This window comes from Carassius gibelio, chromosome A21 (assembly GCF_023724105.1).
Source record: "Carassius gibelio isolate Cgi1373 ecotype wild population from Czech Republic chromosome A21, carGib1.2-hapl.c, whole genome shotgun sequence".
NCBI lineage: Eukaryota > Metazoa > Chordata > Actinopteri > Cypriniformes > Cyprinidae > Carassius > Carassius gibelio.
This window is the reverse complement of record NC_068391.1, coordinates 13,375,251-13,396,776: the sequence shown is the minus strand read 5'-3', so window position 1 is coordinate 13,396,776 and position 21,526 is coordinate 13,375,251. Positions and strand designations below refer to the sequence as shown.

The following is a 21,526-nucleotide window of genomic DNA, read 5'->3' as shown; positions in this document are numbered from 1 at the left end:
GCACTTGGACATGGTCCGGTTTCTCTTAGAAGCAGGAGCTGACCAGGAGCACAAGACAGATGAAATGCACACTGCACTCATGGAGGCCTGCATGGTAACACTGTCTTCTATGTACACACGTCTGTAGGTTCTTCTTCTGATGTGTGTGCAGGTTGTTTTAGATTTTTTTTTCTCGTGGTTGTTTTGTGTAGGATGGGCATGTGGAGGTGGCACGACTGCTATTGGATAGCGGTGCGCAGGTAAACATGCCTGCTGACTCATTTGAGTCGCCTCTGACGCTGGCTGCGTGCGGGGGCCACGTGGAGCTTGCAGCGCTTCTGATCGAGAGAGGGGCCAACCTGGAGGAGGTGAACGATGAGGGTTACACTCCACTGATGGAGGCAGCTCGTGAGGGCCATGAAGAGATGGTAGCACTGCTTTTGGCACAAGGTACTGGGGTCACCTCAGTTTTGTAGACTTCACCCATAGAGCCTGTTTAAACTTGGGGTTAAGGTGCATTTTTACTGATGCGATTACAAGCAGCCAATGTTTAATACACGTGGATGGGGTATAAAAAAAATTTAAGCCAATTTTAGCCACTTCCAGAGGTAGTTCAAATTGTATCATACAGCCAAATGCAATCGAGCAGCCACGATGCAATTTGTTTTGAGAAATCTTACCAAAATAATTTCCAATTTTGCTGTTTTGTGCCAAAACGAAGAGGTTATCCATTCCCACTTATGATATAGTAGAAAAGTAGAAATGAATGTCTAATAATCCAGTAAGTGCTCCTCTGTTGCTGCCTTCTGGTTGTAATTGTGGCATGATGTATTTTTAAGTTTAGTTTCATTTGCCATTTGATGTTTCACAAATGCAACATAAATGGCAGAGCTTATGAATTGGGCAACGCGGTGTTCACGCCATTGCGACCGCTCAGAAAAATTAGTCGCACCGTCAGAAAAAATGGTTGCAAAATGTGCCCATTTAGTCGCAGTTTGGAGCCCTGTCTAAGTTTTATCACCGCAAGCTTTGTATTTCTGCAGAGTTTTCTTTGTTAATTTATTGTTCATATGATTGTTTTTTTATTTTTTTGCTGGTTTAGGTGCAAATATTAACGCTCAGACAGAGGAGACGCAGGAGACGGCGTTGACTCTGGCGTGTTGCGGAGGCTTCCTAGAAGTGGCTGATTTCCTCATCAAAGCTGGGGCGGACATTGAGTTGGGTTGCTCGACCCCGCTCATGGAAGCTGCACAAGAGGGGCATCTGGAGCTGGTCAAATACTTGTTGGCTGCAGGTGAAGACTTGTGTCGGATGTTATTCTTGAAACCACTCCTTTCTATGACACTGTGCTCACACACTACTCTGTGTCTGCTCAGGGGCTAATGTCCACGCCACAACTGCCACGGGTGACACTGCTCTGACATACGCCTGTGAGAACGGACACACAGATGTGGCCGATGTGCTGCTGCAAACAGGGGCTGACCTGGTTTGTGGAAATCCCGGTTTACTTTTATTGCATTTTTATTTATTTTGTGTTTTATGCAATTAAAGCCTTTTTGGAGCTTACTGGTATCTTTGTTTGTCAGGAACATGAATCAGAAGGGGGCAGGACTCCACTGATGAAAGCGGCCAGAGCAGGACACCTGTGCACTGTGCAGTTTCTTATCAGCAAAGGCAAGTTGCCATGTTCAAAACTTAGGCTGCATCAAACAATGAAACTGACAATAAATGTTAATGAAAATTGTCAACAATAAATTTGTCACATGTTAATTGGGTCTTTGCTATCAGCAGAGTGGTACTCAAAATGTCTTGTCTGTGTTGAAAAGTTTTGTTGCTTAATTTTTTTGTGGAAACATTGATCCATTTTATAAATTCAAAAGAACAGCATTTATTTGAAAATCTAAATCTTTCATAACATTACAAATTGTTTACTGCCAATTTAATGTGTGCTTGCTGAATAAAAGTGTTAAGTACTTACTGAACCCAACGTTTTCAAATGTAGTATATGTGACCCTGGACCACAAAACCTTAAGTTGCTGGGGTACATTTGTAGCAATAGCCAAAAAACATTGGGTCAAAATTACCGATTTTTCTTTTATGCCAGAAATCATTAGGATATTGAGTAAAAAACGTGCTCCATGAGGATATTTCGTAAATTTCCTACCATAAATATATAAAACCTTAATTTTTGATTAGTAATATCCATAGCTAAGAACTTCATTTGGACAACTTTAAGGGAGATTTTCCCCATTTGTTGTTTTGCATTGAATTTTGAAATACGTTTTCACATTTACGTGTGCAGGTGCTAATGTGAATAGAGCAACAGCCAACAACGATCACACAGTGGTTTCTCTGGCTTGTGCCGGAGGCCACCTGGCTGTGGTAGAGCTGCTGTTGGCCCATGGTGCTGACCCCACCCACAGACTGAAGGTGAGGATTTCAGCCTCCCTGAGAATTACACTCTACAGATGCTAATGGGTGTTATGTGGTCGTACAGGCTCTGGTCGGTCCTCTGTTAATTAGAGTTTCTCTTCTGCTCACAGGATGGGTCCACGATGCTGATTGAAGCTGCTAAAGGTGGTCACACTAATGTGGTGTCCTACTTGCTAGACTACCCAAACAACATTCTGTCAGTCCCTGCCCCTGACCTGTCCCAGCTCACACCCCCCTCTCATGACACTTCTCAGGTGAGCGGATACGTACACAATCTAAAAGTCACTACAAATTACCCTCTTTTACCAAATGGTTTGAAAGATCAAAATCAGGGTATCCGCGGGGTCTTGAAAAGTTTTAAAAGGTGATAAATTTTGGGAAAATTAAGACCCTTAAAAAGTATTGTCTTATCACGGCTTTATAAAGTCTTAAATTTTGAAAGTATTTTTTCTGAATTAGCTGTCCAACAGTTTGAGTCCCAAAAACATCGTAAAAGTGTGTGAATTTAGTCATTTTTTTAAAAAAAACCGAACAGGTACATATGGTGTGTTCAAGTCCTCCTGGGAAGTTCGTACGCACCAGGTGGGAAGTCGTGCTTAATTAAGAGTACTTTCTCTTAATTAAAAACACAAAAATACAGCAATGTTCTTAAACTCTTGTTCTAGAAAATTAAGAACAAAGAAATGTGCATTAGGCATACTTAGTTTTTTAATGTTTTAAATTCATTTATGAAGCCGCTGCCAACTTTGTTACAAGTTGCATTGCTATATTATAATGTCATCGTATTATGCGTTGTCGATTAACTTACTGCACTGTAAATAGAAAAGCCTGACAATATCACAGCTATATTCCGCCATGTTAATCACTGACACGCCCCCAACTCGTACAGATCGGGGCTTAAAGAAAATCCAGAGCTCCCCACTGGTATTTACGATATTGTGGTGGCATTCATGTGCATTCAACTCAGAAATACGATCTAAACGAGATGACTTGAACGCACCAATAAACAGGCGTTCGTAAATTGCCTCTGAGAGCACCGGAGCAGGCAGGCGGGCGGAAGTTCAAAACCACAAAGTACGCTCTGGGGTTCCCAGTGCGTTAATGGCACAACTGATCACAAAGTCCAACATCCTCAGAAGACGTAGTAAAGAAAAACGGAATTAATTGGTCCAAACTGAGAAGCTGCTGGGAACAAAATCAGAAGAACTGAGGCACACGTCAGCATGATTGTTGTTGAGGGCGGAGCAAAGTTTTGTTTTGTTTTTTAATAAACTTTGCTTTGATTTATTATCCCAGTGAGCCTATTTGATTTTTTTGTATCAAAGTGGTCTATAGTCTTTATCACAAACTAAAACTGTTAAGTTAAAAGCATCACTGATGTAAATGGTCACAGCTTGAAATGGCGGTGAGGTATTAAAAAATATTGAGAAGGTCTTGGAAAAAGTCTTGAAAAGGTATTAAAATTAACTTCAAGATTCCTGCATATACCCTGAAAATGTATGCAACATGAATGTTTAATATAATAGTTTGCACTTTTAGTTAATAGGTTGTTAATTTTGTTTGACATACAGGCCCCTCGAGTTCCGTTCCAAGCCCTGGCTATGGTGGTGCCCCCCCAGGAACCAGACAGAGTGCCCTCCACCATCCCCACGCCCCCTCCCGTTACAAGCAAAGGTTTGTTTGTCTAGTAAAGGTATTCAAATCCGCTAGATGGGTTGCTTAAGATAACTATATCCTTGTTTAGATCGTCAGTCCAAATATGATTTGTGTACGTATCCCATGGAAATCCAATCATATTTAGCAAGGTTGAATGATAAAAAAAGAGTTTTAGAAATCTGTTTCAAGCTATATTCATATATGGTTTAATATTTTATTCAAATTACATTTCTGGAAGTCTGTTTTAGTCTGACCGCTTTGATAAACTGATCAGATTTGGACTGACAGTGTGAACATGGCATTTATGAACTGATGTTGGATCATCAATTCTCTGCTATCAGTTCACAAATGAAGAGTTCACTTAAGGCCTTTCCACACTGAGTGCGATCCGAATCGCAGAAGACCGGTGCTTTCACACCAAATGCCAAACAATTGTTATTGCCTAATTCACGCCTGCACTCTAGGTGGCGCTGACCAATTTTTCACCATTTCACCATTTTTCTTCAGATATTTATCTTATAAATGTATTTAACATCAACCACTGCTCAATATATACTCACCTAAAGGATTATTAGGAACATCTGTTCAATTTCTCATTAATGCAATTATCTAATCAAACGATAACATGGCAGATGCTTCAATGCATTTAGGGGTGTGGTCCTGATCAAGACAATCTCCTGTAACCCAAAACTGAATGTCAGAATGGGAAAGAAAGGTGATTTAAGCAATTTTGAGCGTGTTGAGGTTGATTGGTGCCAGACGGGCCGGTCTGAGTATTTCACAATCTGCACAGTTACTAGGATTTTCACGCACAACCATTTCTAGGGTTTACAAAGAATGGTGTGAAAAGGGAAAAACATCCAGTATGCGGCTGTCCTGTGGGCGAAAATGCCTTGTTGAGGTCAGAGGAGAATGGGCCGACTGATTCGAGCTGATAGAAGAGCAACTTTGACTGTGATTACCACTCACTAAAAACGAGGTATTCAGCAAAGCATTTGTGAAGCCACAACACGCACAACCTTGAGGTGGATGGGCTACAACAGCAGAAGACCCCATCGACTATCACTCATCTCCACTACAAATAGGAAAAAGAGGCTACAATTTGTACGAGCTCACCAAAATTGGTCAGTTGAAGACTGGAAAAATGTTGCCTGGTCTGATGAGTCTCGATTTCTGTTGAGACATTCAGATGGTAGAGTCAGAATTTGGCGTAAACAGAATGAGAACATGGACCCATCATGCCACTGTGCAGGCTGCTGGTGGTGTAATGGTGTGGGGGATGTTTTCTTGGCACACTTAAGCCCCTTAGTGCCAATTGGGCATCGTTTAAATGCCACGGTCTACCTGAGCATTGTTTCTGACCATGTCCATCCCTTTATGACCACCATGTACCCATCCTCTGATGGCTACTTCCAGCAGGTTAATGCTCCATGTCACAAAGCTCGAATTATTTCAAATTGGTTTCTTGAACATGACAATGAGCTCACTGTACTAAAATGGCCCCCACATTCACCAGATCTCAACGCAATAAAGCATCTTCGGGATGTGTTGGAACGGGAGCTTCGTGCCCTGGCTGTGCATACCACAAATCTCCATCAACTGCAAGATGCTATCCTATCAATATGGGCCAACATTTCTAAAGAATGCTTTCGGCACCTTGTTGAATCAATGCCACATAGAATTAAGGCAGTTCTGAAGGTGAAAGGGGGTCAAACACAGTATTAGTATGGTGTTCCTAATAATCCTAATAAAGGTGAGTGTACATCATCAAATTAAGATAAACAAAGGTACTGCACTAGAAACAAACTATCTAAAATGCTTGCAAGAATAGGCTACATCCTAAAATATAATTAGAAGTACAATTATAATCCAGCTGCACTTGAAAATGTAAGTTTAAATGTATTTGCTTTCCCACTTTAAACCATCTTGTAATACCTTTGAGTATTGAAATGCCTTGAGCAGCAGAGAAACACATTCAGTTGATTAGAATGAATAGACACTGTTGATGAGTTGCACCCGTGCATGAATTGTGGGGTTCTTGGGTTTGAGCATTTGTTTGGCTTTTCTCTTAGGTGCGTCCAAGCAGAGGCTGAGCTCTCTTCAAAACAACTCCGTAGTCTCAGGTGGCCTAGACGCCGATCTGTTGCCGCCCTTCCACCCGTACCAGCCTCTGGAATGCATCGTCGAGGAGACGGAGGGCAAGCTCAACGAGTTGGGCCAGCGCATCAGTGCCATTGAGAAGGCCCAGATGCATTCGCTCGAGCTCATCCAGGGTGAGCCACTCACCAAAGACAAAATCGAGGAGTTAAAGAAGAGTCGGGAGGAGCAGGTGCAGAAGAAGAAGAAGATCTTGAAGGAGCTGCAGAAGGTGGAGCGGCAGTTGCAGCTGAAGACGCAGCAGCAGTTCACCAAAGAATACATGGAGACCAAGGGGCTCAAGGAGGAGCTGGGCCAGGCGGCAGGGGTGGAGATGCCCGGCACCCCCCTGCCCCTGCGGGCCACACAGCTGGGCTCTGACAATGAGTGCGGGGTTAATCGCAGAGAGGAGGACCACAGGCCCACCCCTACCAATGAGGAGTACGAGGATGATGAAGATGATGAGGAGGAGGATGATGAAGACAATATCGACTGTGCCAAGCTGCCACAGGTGGACACCATTCTGTACAGAGAGGCAACACAACTACCACCACCACCTCCGCCTCAGAACCTGGTCCTCCAGAGTCCTCCTCTTCAGACCAGCTTCGTTCCCATCCAGCCTCTCACCCCGCAGCAGTCCACAGACTTCAGTAACGCAGACTACCCGGGAAGCAGCAGTCCGGACCTGCAGAGGGTGCTGCTGGGTCAGCAGCTGACGGGGTTGGGGCCAGGGCTTCTCGCACAGGCACCCGACGGACTCATGGTCGCCACGCCCGCACAGACGCTCACAGATACGCTTGATGACATCATGGCGGGTGAGCTCACTGTGGCTGTCTTTGTTTCCTTTCAGGATGTCAACTAATAATAAGAAATTGAGCTAGTTTGCTCCCAAAAGTTGTGTATATCTACACGTGTAAAATTTGTAGTCTTTCTCTCTGCACAAATGGGGGTATATGTGTACAAATATGGCCAATCAAACCAAATTTTCCTACTCAAAATTCTCTAGAATATGAATATCCCTCCCCCAATTGTCTAGCAACGACTAGCAATAGCAAATAAAGATTTATAACTGATGATTAAAATGATTAGAGATGAGCACTTAATTTCTTTTTTTTATGGGAAATTCTGCAGTACAGGTGAAAGGAAACTTCTGATTGAGCCAATTCAGGCGGTCTTCAAATTAGCTAAAATCTCTTTTGCACATAAAATGACTAAATGAAAACTAAATATAAAAATAAAAGCGATTCAAAATATGTAGAAGTACTAAAATAGTAAATTATACTAAAATAACACTGGTCTGACTCTTGTCTTTGCAGCTGTGAACAACAGAGTACCTGTGGTAAACACTACAACTTCGCCCTCCCCTCAGCCCTCCGCACAGACGCCCATCAACACAGTCTCCCCATCCTCCATGCTCCCTCTGTACCCCTCAGTGGACATTGACGCGCATGTAAGAACATATTCTCTGCATTTAACACACATGAAGCAAAATGACTGCTGTGGAAAATTTGCAGACATCATAGATTTGTTCATATTTGTTTTCAAGCGAATTATCTATTTTCCCTTCAGACTGAGAGCAATCATGACACGGCACTGACTCTGGCCTGTGCTGGTGGCCATGAAGAGCTCGTCTCAGTGCTCATTGCACGTGGGGCTAAAATCGAGCACAGAGACAAGAAGGGTAAGAGACTCCATCATTTGTTCCGTGAAGTTGTATCTGTATAGTACATTTACAGAGATGTTGAGTGTCTCTCTATGTGTCTGTCCACAGGGTTCACTCCCTTAATCCTAGCTGCAACTGCGGGCCATGTGGGTGTGGTGGAGATCCTACTGGACAAGGGAGGGGACATTGAAGCTCAGTCTGAGAGGACCAAAGACACCCCTCTGTCCCTCGCCTGCTCGGGTGGTAGACAAGAGGTACCCCGTACATTTTTAACTCTGCCTCTTAAACCATCCAAAATGCACCAAAGACTTGGAAGTACATTGCTTTATCTCCATCTTTGCAGGTGGTGGAGCTGTTGTTGCTCCGTGGGGCTAATAAGGAGCACCGTAACGTTTCTGACTACACCCCGCTCAGCCTGGCGGCGTCTGGGGGCTACGTCAACATCATCAAGATCCTTCTGAATGCTGGAGCTGAGATCAACTCTAGGTCAGTACATCTGTTCCCATTGATTTGATCAGTTGTCTTAAGACTTATGTCAAGACACTGTTTGTTTTAACAGTATACACTTCCTTCTCTTTCAGGACTGGCAGTAAGCTGGGCATTTCTCCGCTCATGTTGGCAGCCATGAATGGCCACGTGCCTGCGGTGAAGCTGTTGTTAGACATGGGCTCGGACATCAATGCACAGATTGAGACCAATCGTAACACAGCGCTGACCTTGGCCTGCTTCCAAGGCCGAGCAGAAGTTGTCAGCTTGCTTCTGGACCGGAAGGCAAACGTGGAACACCGCGCTAAGGTCTGTGCTCACCTGTCCACGTGTTGTTACTTGGGCAGTGTGGTCCTTGTGTAGTGTGTGTAAAAATGCATTTAAAAATTGTAAATGCTCTTCTCTTGTTCTTTTGCCATAAAATTGCAAAAGCAAAATTAAAACCTAGCACGTTAAGTTTTTGCAGAATGTTGGTTTATAACCTTAATATGAATTTAAATTTTAATGGGACTTTTCCTTCTCCTAGACTGGCCTTACCCCTCTCATGGAGGCTGCGTCTGGTGGTTATGCTGAAGTGGGCCGTGTGCTGTTGGATAAAGGGGCGGATGTCAATGCCCCTCCAGTTCCCTCCTCTCGTGACACTGCCCTTACTATTGCTGCAGACAAGGGTCACTACAAGTTCTGTGAGCTTCTCATTAGCAGGTATGTCTTTGTAACACTGGTAGTGTACAGTACCACTCAGTACTCTATCCAAAATGTAGCATCTCATGCTCCTGTTTCTGGTCTGTTAATGTAGAGGGGCTCACATTGACGTGCGAAATAAGAAGGGGAACACCCCTTTGTGGCTTGCTGCTAACGGTGGCCACTTTGATGTGGTGCAGCTGTTGGTGCAGGCTGGAGCCGATGTGGATTCAGCAGACAACCGCAAAATAACCCCCCTCATGGCAGCATTTCGCAAGGTGAGCAGTTTGTCATGCTGTCCATAGGACTGATGAACATCTTAGCTTATGAGTAATTGTCAATGCTACCCTTTTTTAGAAAAATAATGGATGATAATCTTTTGTAAAGCATGCCAGCCTGAAATATATCCTTTTTAGGGTCACGTAAAAGTGGTGCAGTACCTGGTGAAGGAAGTCAACCAGTTCCCATCTGACATTGAGTGCATGAGATACATTGCAACTATTGCAGACAAGGTATAAAAGACAAAAAACACAACCCTATATACCCATAGAGGACTATTTGCATGATTTGACAGAAGTCTTGAATTCACATTTACATTGTATCTCTGCAGGAACTGCTGAAGAAATGTCATCAGTGCATGGAGACCATTGTCAAAGCCAAAGATCAGCAGGCGGCTGAGGCGAACAAGAACGCCAGCATTCTACTTAAGGAACTTGATCTGGAGAAGGTTAGTTTCTTCAGATGACCAGTTAGTCTAATTATTGAGCTAACTAACTGAGGATTTTTATATTAGTCACAACATTATGCAGCATGATGTATCATGGTGAACTAAGTTCTTCTCAAATTATGTCGTAGTCTCGTGAAGAAAGCAAAAAGCAGGCTCTGGCTGCAAAGCGAGAGAAGAGAAAGGAGAAGCGCAAGAAAAAGAAGGAAGAGCAGAAGAGGAAGCTGGAGGAAGAGGAGGCTAAAGTGAAAGAGGTTTTCTGTGAGATGCAGGATCAAAAAGATGACTCTGCAGAAGGTGAGGAACACCTTGTCTGTTTATACCCAGATTTCACAGACAATTCCTACCTTCAGCTTCAGTTTGCTTTTTTTATAATCAATATGCTATTTTCAAAAAAAACAAACAAAAAAAAACTGACCCTTATTTCCTATCCTATAATTGTAGTTAGCTTTGTGATTAGTTACTTTTGATATGGAACAAAATTAACTAATTAAGAGAAGTCCGACTTTGTCACAATTTAAACAACAAATGGCATTCTGGCACTCTGTAATGTTGATAACAGATAGTTTTAGTGGCTTCAGTTCAAGTGAACAACTGTAAAGTTTCTGTAAACCATTTCTGTTCTGGATTTTGATGCATCGTTAACCTTTTGTCGTTGTTTTTCCCCTTTCAGAAGTGGAGGTCCCCATTGAGCCCCCAAGTGCTACCACCACCACAACTATCGGCATCTCCGCCACCTCCACAACCTTCACGAACACGTTCGGCAAAAAGCGAGCCAGTGTGGCCACCACACCAAGCACCAATCGCAAAAAGAACAAGACAAAGGATTCACCTACCGAACCGATAATTCTTCAGGACCCACAGGTGGCGTTGGCGCAGCAGAAAGCTGACAAAAATAAGATCCATGGAGAACCTCGAGGGGGTGGGGCACCGGGAGGCACGAGTGACTCAAATCTAGATAGCACCGACTGCAACAGTGAGAGCAGCAGTGGCAGTAAGAGTCAGGAGCTCCCTGATCTGTCTTCATCGTTGTCCTCTTCTGCACCTTTGGTCCTTCCATGCTCTAACCAGCTGCATGTCGTAAGTGAGAAGAGACAGGGGCCATCACTGCTGGGCTCTCGTGAGGAGAAGGTCATGGTGTCCATCTCCAAACCACACCATAAGTAAGTGTTGATGTACTCCTGCTTGCTGCTAGTGCATTGTGCATATCAAAATTGCTTCAAATGTCACATCATTATCTCAGCATTTGACAGATCTTAACCTAGTAGTTTTCTTGAACTTTGGTAGTAAAATGCTACATTTCACTAGAGGTAGTAACTGCAAATTGCAAAGAGAAGTATTTCTTGTGGTTTGACAAGATACTGCATTTCCATTTTTGCAACAAAAGGAATTTTAGGAAGATGTTTCTTTTCACATTAACAGATCTCATGAGATCAACAGTGACTTGCCCCCCAGTTCCCTGCCCCCTTCGTTCAAGACCATTTCACTGCCAGTCACCTCGCCCAACAGTAAGATGAATTTCACTAGTCCAAAGAGGGGCCAGAAGAGAGAAGAGGGGTGGAAAGAGGTGGTTCGGAGGTGAGGGGCACTTTTGTTAATGTTGCAATCTAAAAATGACAGGATAAAACACATTTACAGTGAAGCAAGGACATAAGCCATCTAAGGATCCGAATATCTTAGAAACTTAAGGATAAGCTCTCTAGATGTACTAAAAACCTAAAAACGTGCAATAAAATTGAAACGTGCTTGCAGACACTGGCATAATGTGTTGCAATGTTTCACTTGGGCAAAAATCTAGGTTTTGTCATTTCTCCCTTAGATCCAAGAAGCTCTCTGTCCCTGCCTCTGTGGTGTCTCGGATTATGGGTAGAGGTGGCTGTAACATTACGGCCATTCAAGACGTTACAGGTGCACACATCGACGTGGACAAACAGAAGGACAAAAATGGAGAGAGAATGATTACAATCAGGTAAAAATCATTCAGATAATTTTTAGGACACTAGCAACTGACTGACTATCTTTGCTGGAATTTCTTACATATGTTTCATCTCTTGGTTTGCAGAGGTGGCACTGAGTCAACACGGCATGCTGTGCAGCTAATCAACGCGCTGATCCAGGACCCAGCCAAAGAGCTAGAGGACCTGATCCCTCGTAACCACATCCGGCTGCCTGGCGCCAACACCAGAATCAGCGCCACCTACACAACCTCCACTGGGGCCACAAGCACTACTGCGGCCAGTTCAAAAGGCCTGCCATCTGTAGTGCCCTCCTCCAGTGTGTCTTTCCAGTCCACCACCAACTTCACAGCTCAGCAGGCTGGCAAATTGGGCAAGAGTATGGCACCGGGCGTCAGGCCCCCCTTCGTTTCTTTGCCACCACTTGCATATGCTCATCCTCAGCTGGCCCTTCTAGCAGCCCAGACTATGAACCAGATCCGCCACCCTCGATTACCCATGGCACAGTTTGGTGGCACTTTCTCATCCTCTCCCAACACTTGGGGTCCTTTCCCTGTTCGTCCTGTGAGCCCTGGTAGTGCTAACAGCTCACCCAAACACAGTGGTAATTCTGTTCCACGTCCCGCCAGCTCTGCTCCGGGCCACACTGAGCATCCCACTGCTTTCATGTCCAGCACCTCGACTCCCACTGCCTCCACCACTTCTCCCACCAGTACCGCACCCGCCAACAACCCCACGCCTTCCTCTGTCAGGAAGCAGCTCTTCTCGACAGATCCTAAGTCTGGGGCTGGAGTTACTGTTGCCTCTACCGGCAGCAGTGCTCCCTTGGCGCAAGTTGCTCCCTCTCCCATTAGCTGTGCTCCCACAACCCCTACGACCCCTCCACCTCCATCTGCACCCAGTGCTCCACCTCCACAGCATCCCCCTGCCCACAAACCAGAGCCAGCCAGCCTTAGCACCCCTGTTAAAGAGAAGCCCGTCACAGAGCTCGCAACACCTGCTGCAGTAGCTCCATCTGATGGGCCCAGCCCCTCTGCTTCCTTGCACTTCACCTCGTCTCCCTCTGGCCCCTCGATGCTGCCTGCACAGCCCGAGAGCCGGCAGCCACTTCCGTCACACTTTCCCTCCAGCACAGAACCCAGTTCCTCTTCCTCATCACAGCCAGGCTCAACTCACCCCATCACACGCCTGCCACCTCCAACCTGCAGCAGCACAGTCACTAATACCAGCAGCGCCTTACCTCATTACTCCACCCCAAACGTACCCGGTGTGCCCCCACGCATGCAGCCTCCGGCACCCTACTACACCATGACTCCAGAGCAGCAGTCTGTGTTTGTGCCTCCGGGAGCCTCACAGGAACTCCTCAAACAGCAACAGCCTCCACCTCAGCCCAGCCTGGCTCCGGCAGGCATGCCCCCTCCCTCTCATCCAATGTCCTCCACTATGGGCATGATAAATGGCTCTCAAATGCACCTGCACAGTGGAAAAGCGCAATTGCCCCCTAACTTTGGCCCTGCGGCTATCTTCAATCACTTCAGCAGCATCTTTGACAGCAACCAGGTGGGCAACAACCAGGTTTGGGGTGCCTGCCATCTACCTGCATGTACCCCTCCGGAGCAGTCCTACAGCGCCCCACCTAACGCCTACATAAGTGGAATGGGGCAGATTGAAAGTGTAATACCTCCTCCCGATGGCTCAAAAGCTCCCGGGTATCGCTGTTCCTCTCAGCGAATTGTCTCCAGTCCCATTGGTGAGTGCAGTCTTGACCTTAAGTGTGTCATGTCTTGCTCCTGGTGGGCCACCTTCATGCATCATCCTGCTTCAACACACTTGTCTGAAAATTTCTAGGGCTGAAGACCTTGATTAGCTGGTTCAGGTGCGTTTAATTAGGGTTGGAGCTAAACTGTGTAGGAACGTGGCCCTTCAAGACAAGGATTGGACACCCCTGCTTTAAATAACCAGTACTATTGCTGATGTCCTTGCTTCTTTGTTTTGTGCTGAAGGTAAATTTTTTAATGTTAACCCTGTATCACAGGTATGCACCCCATGGACAACTCTATGTCTGTGTCCACTGCGCTCCCCAACTTTACCACTAGCATATCTGCCAGCCCTGTGTACCTACCAGGTCCTGCTCCTATGGGCACACCCTCCTTCAGCCGCCAGCACTTCTCTCCCCATCCCTGGAGTGCCTCCACCTCTTGTACGTGAATAAGTATTTCTGATGCAGATGTAACACGGACAGCATTATTTTTTATTGCTCATGTGCTCTTTCTGATGGTCCCTTCATTTCTCATTGATTTTAGGTGAGTCTCCAGCACCTTCCGTGTCTTCCGGGGCATCCTCACCTCTTTGCACATCTACGGTGACTCCCGCTTTGATCCAGACAAAACCTAGTAACTCCAACCATCAGGACCGCAAAGTGCCCCCTCCAATTGGAACAGAGCGCCTGGCCCGCATTCGGCAAACTGGCTCAGTCAACCACACCATGTTGCCCACCAGCTACACCCCACCAGTTGGACAGGGTGGCATCTGGTCTTTTGGAGTGGGCAGTGCCACCGGTGCGTCTGTGACTGAGATGTAGTCAACATTAACAAATTGTTCTACATGTTACTAAACATATTTGCTTATGTAGTGATAATTGTTTTTATGTAACTAATTGCACTAAATGTGAAGTGCTGGGTTTAAAAGATAATAAATATCGGTCTGTTTTTCACAGAGACGATGTCAGGCTGGTCTCAGCCCCTGATGGGAGGGCCAGTGATGCACCACCAGATGCAGGAACCGTCGGCCTTCTCTCAGCACCAGGCTATGGAACGAGATGATACTGGGATTGTGGCTCCCTCTAACACTTACCACCAAGCTCTTCCCACCAACTTCATGGATTTTTCAAAGGTACGTACTGTACAGTAACTCTAAAAAAAAATAATAATTATATATGTATATCTTTTTGGTTGTTTTATTATTTTAATTTGTGGGTTTATTCCAAATGTGTAGGGGTTGCCAATGTCAATGTACGGTGGCACGATGATCCCTCCTCACCCACAGATGGCGGAGGGTCCTGGAGGCCCTGTATACAATGGTCTTCACACATCTGACCCTGCCTGGAATCCCATCCTAAAGGTTGTTCCCAACACTGCTGAGAATTCAGACCCACAGCAGGTAATTGCTCTTTGTGGACCCCGCCTGAAAGTGTTACTGAAAGTTACAGCCCTTTTTGCCATCTAACTCTTTGAATCTTTGTTGCAGGTATGGCCAGGCACTTGGGCCCCACATGTGGGAAATGTGCATCTGAATCATGTCAACTAAACATTGATCGAGAGGCCTAGGAGCAGTAACAAGAAACACGTTAAAAAGAACAAGATAATTACCTAATTACTGAGACGTGGTATTAACCTAGATGTGTGCCCAAAAAAATGTTAAACAAGTTCAGAAATTTGAGATGGACACCCTTGATGTGCCTAACTAAAAAGAAAGAATCCAGTGTGGATTTAATGCGTTTACCACTGTCTATGAACAAATCAATTGCCTGTTCAACAGGATACATTCTGAGTAGTATAGCCATTTTGACATTTAAGCCCAACATAAAAGTGATCTTGGTCGGCAGGGCTCAGTAGGACAGTGCGCTATTTATACTTGGCCAAGACCTAGATGATTGCTTAAAGAACGAAATCAGACCTTTTAGAGTGGTAAATACCTGTATAATTGTTTACATACTGAAAAAGGGTTAAAAATGAGAGTAAATTTCATGTCGTATAGTGGCTCTACTTTATGTAGCCTGTATTAATGTGAAATATTTACCTTAATATTCAATAAAAAGTTGGAAATGTATCTGGTGTGTTATTTTGATCAGTTTATTTTTTTACATAGGTGACAGCTCACAATCCATGTTCTGTTAAAAGTATGACAATTTTGTGGGTAACTATAAGGTAAAGTTCATTTTTGGGGAAGTCGTGGCCTAATGGTTAGATAGTCGGACTCCCAATCGAAAGGTTGTGAGTTTGAGTCCCGGGCCGGCAGGAATTGTGGGTGGGGGGAGTGCATGTACAGTTCTCTCTCCACCTTCAATACCACGACTTAGGTGCCCTTGAGCAAGGCACTGAACCCCCAACTGCTCCCCGGGTGCCGCAGCATAAATGGCTGCCCACTGCTCCGGGTGTGTGTTCACAGTGTGTGTGTGTTCACTGCTCTGTGTGTGTGCACTTCGGATGGGTTAAATGCAGAGCACAAATTCTGAGTATGGGTCACCATACTTGGCTGAATGTCAAGTCACTTTTAAGCACAGGAACTAGTGCTTAATGTTAAGACAAATATCTGTGGCATAACTTTTCATTTTTTGAAATGACTGAACCACACTAATATTGTCTTGCATGAAATTACACATTTTACTGCAAATATGGGAGGCATATATAGAGAGGACAGGTCATCCTGAGATTGGGCTTTTAGTACGGCACAAGGTGTTGTCATATCTTATCGCAGAGTTCACATCATGTACCCAACTGAACTTCTCCGAAAATCTCTTGCTGTTCGAAGAGTTTACGTTCCATGAAATGGCTGTAAACACTTGGTCCTTGCAGAGGGCCTCAGCGTTGTGCGACGGGGGCGTGGTTGGATCCTCCCACCTTACGTATATCTAAATCTAAACCTACCCGTCTCTACCCCATGATACCTAAACCCACCCATCTCCACCCCTAAACCCACCGATCTCCACCTCTTAGAGGTGTATCCAACCACGCCCCCTTGATCTTGCGTTCTGCAGTGAGGGGCTACTGGCGTCGGTAGTGGAATCATCCCTCTGATTGGCCAGATTTCCACGTTTGCAGCACGTCAGAAATCTCCTCCCTCGAGATTTCACTACTTGTGCAGCGCACAGACACACAATTCTACGACATATCGGCCAAGATCTTAGCGTGTTCATTCAAGTCTCGAGCTTAGATTCAGGTTCACCATGTCAACCAGCTGCGAAGCCTCGTCGACCTGCCCGATTCCAAGCCGCTGCTACCGGTCTCCACTCCTCGACAGCTACAGTCAAACTCCTGGAGGAACCGTGTTTTCAACAACTCCTGGAGGTAACCCGGTGTGCTTATTCTTAACCGCAGGATGTACTTTAGAACTAGTGAAGTTAATTGTTTTGTGCGCGAGTTTTTCCCACATGGTTGGAACCCGAGCGCACTTTGTTTTTGTATGACGTAAGTAATTGATAGTTTGCATTGCGCGGTCATAACGCCAGAGGCAATGCGATGTTTACAAGCGGCTCGTTGCCTTTTAAGTAATTCCGTGATTTACTGTCGTCAGCTGCATTTGGATTTAAAGGAATGTGTGTTTGTTTTAATCATGCTCACATTTAGCCCAATGGACCTGCACGAAATTAATTTTAAAGCACCCTTTAGACTAACTTATAGGTAGTTTAATTTGTCTGCTAACAAAGGTTGAAAGCGAACGCACGTGCATCACAGAATTCTGTAAAATTAATGTTCATTCTGAAAGCCATGAACGCTAGTGTCATTTCTACAACATCTCACAGTATGTATGCTAAGACTAATTCAGAACGCATCGCAAATAATATTTTAGTTTTCATTTTTTTCGCACTGTTAAACACAAGTACACCTATATGTTTAATAAATATCGAAGTTGTTTATCATACTGTGTCGTTATTATATATATATATATATATATATATATATATATATATATATATGTATGTATGTATGTGTGTGTGTGTAAACAATTGGGTCTGGGACAAAGATAACAGAAAATACGTAACTTCATAAAGCTAATTTAAAATGGTAAACTAAATGAAGGCATGATATAACATTGAAAAAAGTTACAATTTAAACTCGTTAATATAAACAAAATGAAGTAATAAAATGTAATAAACGCCTATCTGCGAACTGCATTACGCCACAACTGTCAACATTGATCACGTGGTTATTAAAGCTCACATTAATAAATGTGACTTGCTTCAGTTTTTGAAACCAAGCCAGTGACTGTTATATCAATCGACCTTTAGTTACAGCACATTTATCCATAAAACCCCATCATGCTTTGACTAATATCTCCCATATGTATTCGTTTTAATGACCAAATGAGATGCAGCACATCATATTGAATTAAAAATGTTGTCATATATCTAAGAACTTGTTTCTTAAGTCAGACCTCAGTCAGTCCAATCACACTTGGTCCTTGTGCAGTAATGGATGATGTTGCTTAATTTTCTTGCCACTTGGGTTACTACAGGACATCTATACTGGGCCACCTTGTTTTTGAGTGTTTTTGCCTGCATGCATTTAGAAAGCACCCTAGTCGGCTCTTCATTCAGCTGTTTCCATTACTCTAATATGAGCTAAACTACATTACAGACTTTCACTTGGGAGACACAACATGTTTTTCTGAATTCTTAGAGCAGAGCTCAACAGGAAAAAAGTTACTTGAAGCAAAAAATGCTATAGACTTATGCCAACTTTTTTTTTTTTTTTTTAAATAGGCTGAACCTTATAAACTAATATTGATATTTTCCCTGCAGGAACACGGATCATCTATGATCGAAAGTTTCTTTTGGAATGTCGAAACTCACCCCTCGCTCACACCCCACCCTGCTGCCTCCCCGACATACCAGGGGTCACCAGACCCTCACTGCAACCAGCAGAGCAGGAGAATGGCAACAAAGAGCTCACTGGTAAGTCACTCCTCATCATTTCCATCTTTTATTTTTTATTATTATTGCATATTATTTATTACACATTGCGGTCGTCTACTGGAATACAGTATGTGACCGAGAAAGTCTCATGTTGTAGTTTATGTATGGTATGTCGATGACAAATAAGTGGTCATTATAAAAAATAAATAAAAAAAATAAATATCTGCTTTTAGAAATGTACTCTTTGTATTCAGTATTCATGCTGGTTTCATTTGTAACATTGTAACATTTTCCTTACACCACAAATGCATGTGTACATTTTATTTTAATATTTAATAAATTATTAGGTTATTTTAAGTATTATTTAAATTATATAAAAATGTTTTATATATATATATATATATATATATATATATATATATATATATATATTAAAAACTCAAAGAATTTATGCTGATAAGTTATACTGATTTAAAAAAAAAAAAAAAAGGTTAACTGAAAATTTGCCCTAGGCTGCCACGTCCATTTTCTTTTTTCCCCCCTTTATTCTAAGCTCATGGTCACATTTTGGTGTGACTGAAGTCAGTTCATGAGAAAAGCAAACAAAAATGCATCTGACCTGCTCGGAGTTTGGCAAGTCTGATTTCCCTATCGGGGAATATCCTCAGGGTGTACCGTGCTTCATGTGAAAGGAGTGTCGCTTTCAGTTATTTTTTTCTAGGAAGAGTTCACAGTGACACAACTTTGAACCCTCTAACCCTTCTGTCTCATTCTTTTTCTCCACAGTTGATGACGACCAGTTTGTGATGGATATGTGATGGATGTCTCCAGCTCGTGTGAAAAATGGACTGACTAGTACTGTTCTACCAGTGCTCATGTTCTGAGGGATGATCACACCAGCTGTGGATTCCTTCATTATTGCCTCCATGCTTTATTTTTTTTTTACTTTATCTAAATGATGAAATGCTCAGGTCAAGTGTTTCTGTTGTGGGGAGGAGTGTTTTGAGTTTGGTGGATGTTATGGTGAAAATGCAGCTGCTGCTGCTGTTTGATTCAGTGCCTTCCTTACTCTTTATTTACAACCATTCTGAAGGTAACTGTAATCTACATTTGCAATCTACATCTGAGGATGGTTCAAATGAAGCTATTTTATTTTTGTAACGGAACTATGACCCTATGAAGGTCATTTAAGTCATATATGCCAGAAATAAACAGTTGGGATGATGATTTTTGTACTGTTTGCTATTCATTCTCTGGATGTAATATGACATTTTGGAATAAAACTGAAACAAAACCGTATATATTTGACTTGTCTCTTCTTTTACTTTTTTTTTTTTTTTTTAAATCACAGACTTTTAAATTAAACGTTCCCTCCTGGTGGAATGGCCTGCACAACTCAATCAAGAGTCCTTAGCCATCTTCAAGAATTGGTTAAAATCACATTTCTTCTAACTCTAGCGCTCTCTAAAAAAAAAACACTTGCACCTTTTAGACTTGCACTCTATTTATTTACTATCTGCCTGTTTCCTATTTAAAAAAAAAAAAGCTTTTATAAATGCATCTGCTAAATGACTTAATGTAATGTAAAATAACTGTAATAATTGTGTACACTGTAAAAGCTTAATTTCTAAATAAAACTAATGTTATTGTTACTAGTTTTTCTTAATTCAAAATTGTTTAATGTTAAGTTTATTTGCTCTAATTTTGAAATTTACTATAGCAATTTCTGACTAACATTTGTTTCTACATTTATGTAGAGTGAATGTATTCCGATTATTTCAATTCAATACAAATCATCATAATTTTTTTTAAAGACTGAAAAAGAGAGAAAAATGGGATTACAATTAGATTGAATTGAAGTGAATGAGTCAAAGGTTTACAGAATGTGAGAGAAATGTTGATCTTATTTTATAAAACCACTTTCATTCACATTCATTCTGTTTGAAATAGCAGGCATATTGTTTATGACTTATAGCTGTTCTGTTGCAACAAATTGGCTCCATTCACTTCTGTTGTAAGTGCCTATGTAACCCATTTTAGTATAATTTTAGATAAGGCCACAAAGATTTAAGTGTTGTTGTCTGAGTTTCACTTGGATTGAACTTATGATTATTCCTTTAATTTTAAATATGCTTTCCATCTGCATAGGATGAATATTGTAAAAATTACTTCTTTACCATAGTGTTCTCATCAGATCAGTGAAGCAGCAACAATAGAGTGTGTCTTGTCTGAGATCACATAGTGGAAAGTACAAAACAGCAGCTCCTGAGAACCAGACCACTGTAGTCATGGAAGAAAGGCTTTTATTAAAACTCACTGGAACAAGATCAGTTTACTAGACACCTTCACGTCACTGTAATATCAGGAGTCTGTTTGTTTGAGGTTAGGATAGCATTTTGCATTTAACCTAGTTTTGGATAAAAGCAGTATACCCAAACCTTACCAAGATCTTACCAAGAAGTGCCCCCTCAATCCAGAAAGAAGCATTCTCATGATAAGAGAGAGAGATACTTTACTTATAATGAGAAATAATAAAGTGCTGCCAGGGCAATGCACATTGCACATCCATTCTGTCCCTGAACGATGACTAGTACTGGCCAGGCCTTCTGATAACAGTTTCTTATTCTAACTGTGTGCCATTACAAACGTGACTGAGAATGATACTTAGATGATTGTTTTCTCTAAACGGATTAATGACATGACAAAAAAAAAATATTTTCAGTAATTTAAAATTCTAATTTAAAAATGTACCAAGACCGCAGAAATGTGCTGATACCAACAAATCACAAATTTTTATGACCTACACTAACCAGACTCAAATTATCTGGTATTTTGAAAGACTTCTTTTCCCTGACACACAGTCATGAGCGTCTGCTGATTGTTTCTCTAACGTGTGTCTTTGTTGGTCACATCATATGATTTTTGGTTAAAAATATTAATAAGCAATCAAGCAGTTATGTTGAAATATTTATGTCCGGGAAAAACAACAGAACATTATGACAAATATGTCATGTCTATTAATTTATATTTATAATCTCCCTTGAAATTTTTTTGATTCACAATCAGATTATTGTTATTGATAATGCAGTTTGGCCGAAACCGTGATATGAACTCACTAGTCATTACTGCACTACTAGCCTCTTTGGTACACAAACACCCTCTTATCACATTCTTCTCAT

General features: G+C 42.7%; 2 protein-coding genes across 5 annotated transcripts in view; both read left to right on the top strand.

The window, feature by feature from the left end:
• LOC127941399 (ankyrin repeat and KH domain-containing protein 1) overlaps positions 1–15,541 on the top strand; it is a 48,788-nt gene extending 33,247 nt beyond the window's left edge. For all 4 annotated transcript variants that reach the window (XM_052536396.1, XM_052536395.1, XM_052536394.1 and 1 more), the window contains exons 7-34: positions 1–94; positions 192–429; positions 1,082–1,273; positions 1,356–1,465; positions 1,566–1,653; positions 2,282–2,409; positions 2,523–2,666; positions 3,984–4,086; positions 6,141–7,019; positions 7,521–7,654; positions 7,774–7,885; positions 7,976–8,121; positions 8,211–8,353; positions 8,449–8,662; positions 8,880–9,055; positions 9,150–9,312; positions 9,451–9,546; positions 9,645–9,761; positions 9,890–10,055; positions 10,432–10,921; positions 11,181–11,336; positions 11,578–11,727; positions 11,821–13,463; positions 13,749–13,913; positions 14,017–14,271; positions 14,430–14,605; positions 14,708–14,872; positions 14,960–15,541. The exon at positions 1–94 is cut by the window's left edge and continues 1 nt beyond it. In XM_052536396.1, coding sequence (XP_052392356.1) covers positions 1–94; positions 192–429; positions 1,082–1,273; positions 1,356–1,465; positions 1,566–1,653; positions 2,282–2,409; positions 2,523–2,666; positions 3,984–4,086; positions 6,141–7,019; positions 7,521–7,654; positions 7,774–7,885; positions 7,976–8,121; positions 8,211–8,353; positions 8,449–8,662; positions 8,880–9,055; positions 9,150–9,312; positions 9,451–9,546; positions 9,645–9,761; positions 9,890–10,055; positions 10,432–10,921; positions 11,181–11,336; positions 11,578–11,727; positions 11,821–13,463; positions 13,749–13,913; positions 14,017–14,271; positions 14,430–14,605; positions 14,708–14,872; positions 14,960–15,019 — 6,703 coding nt within the window. In that variant the 3' untranslated portion in view covers positions 15,020–15,541. The remainder of the gene's footprint in view (positions 95–191; positions 430–1,081; positions 1,274–1,355; positions 1,466–1,565; positions 1,654–2,281; positions 2,410–2,522; positions 2,667–3,983; positions 4,087–6,140; positions 7,020–7,520; positions 7,655–7,773; positions 7,886–7,975; positions 8,122–8,210; positions 8,354–8,448; positions 8,663–8,879; positions 9,056–9,149; positions 9,313–9,450; positions 9,547–9,644; positions 9,762–9,889; positions 10,056–10,431; positions 10,922–11,180; positions 11,337–11,577; positions 11,728–11,820; positions 13,464–13,748; positions 13,914–14,016; positions 14,272–14,429; positions 14,606–14,707; positions 14,873–14,959) is intronic.
• A 1,018-nt stretch (positions 15,542–16,559) lies between these two features.
• eif4ebp3 (eukaryotic translation initiation factor 4E binding protein 3) lies at positions 16,560–19,646 on the top strand. Its single transcript, XM_052536357.1, has 3 exons — positions 16,560–16,779; positions 18,234–18,386; positions 19,134–19,646. Exons 1-3 carry the CDS (start codon positions 16,659–16,661, stop codon positions 19,163–19,165), a joined length of 306 nt encoding a protein of 101 aa, XP_052392317.1. The 5' UTR covers positions 16,560–16,658; the 3' UTR covers positions 19,166–19,646.
• The last annotated feature ends 1,880 nt before the right edge of the window (positions 19,647–21,526 follow it).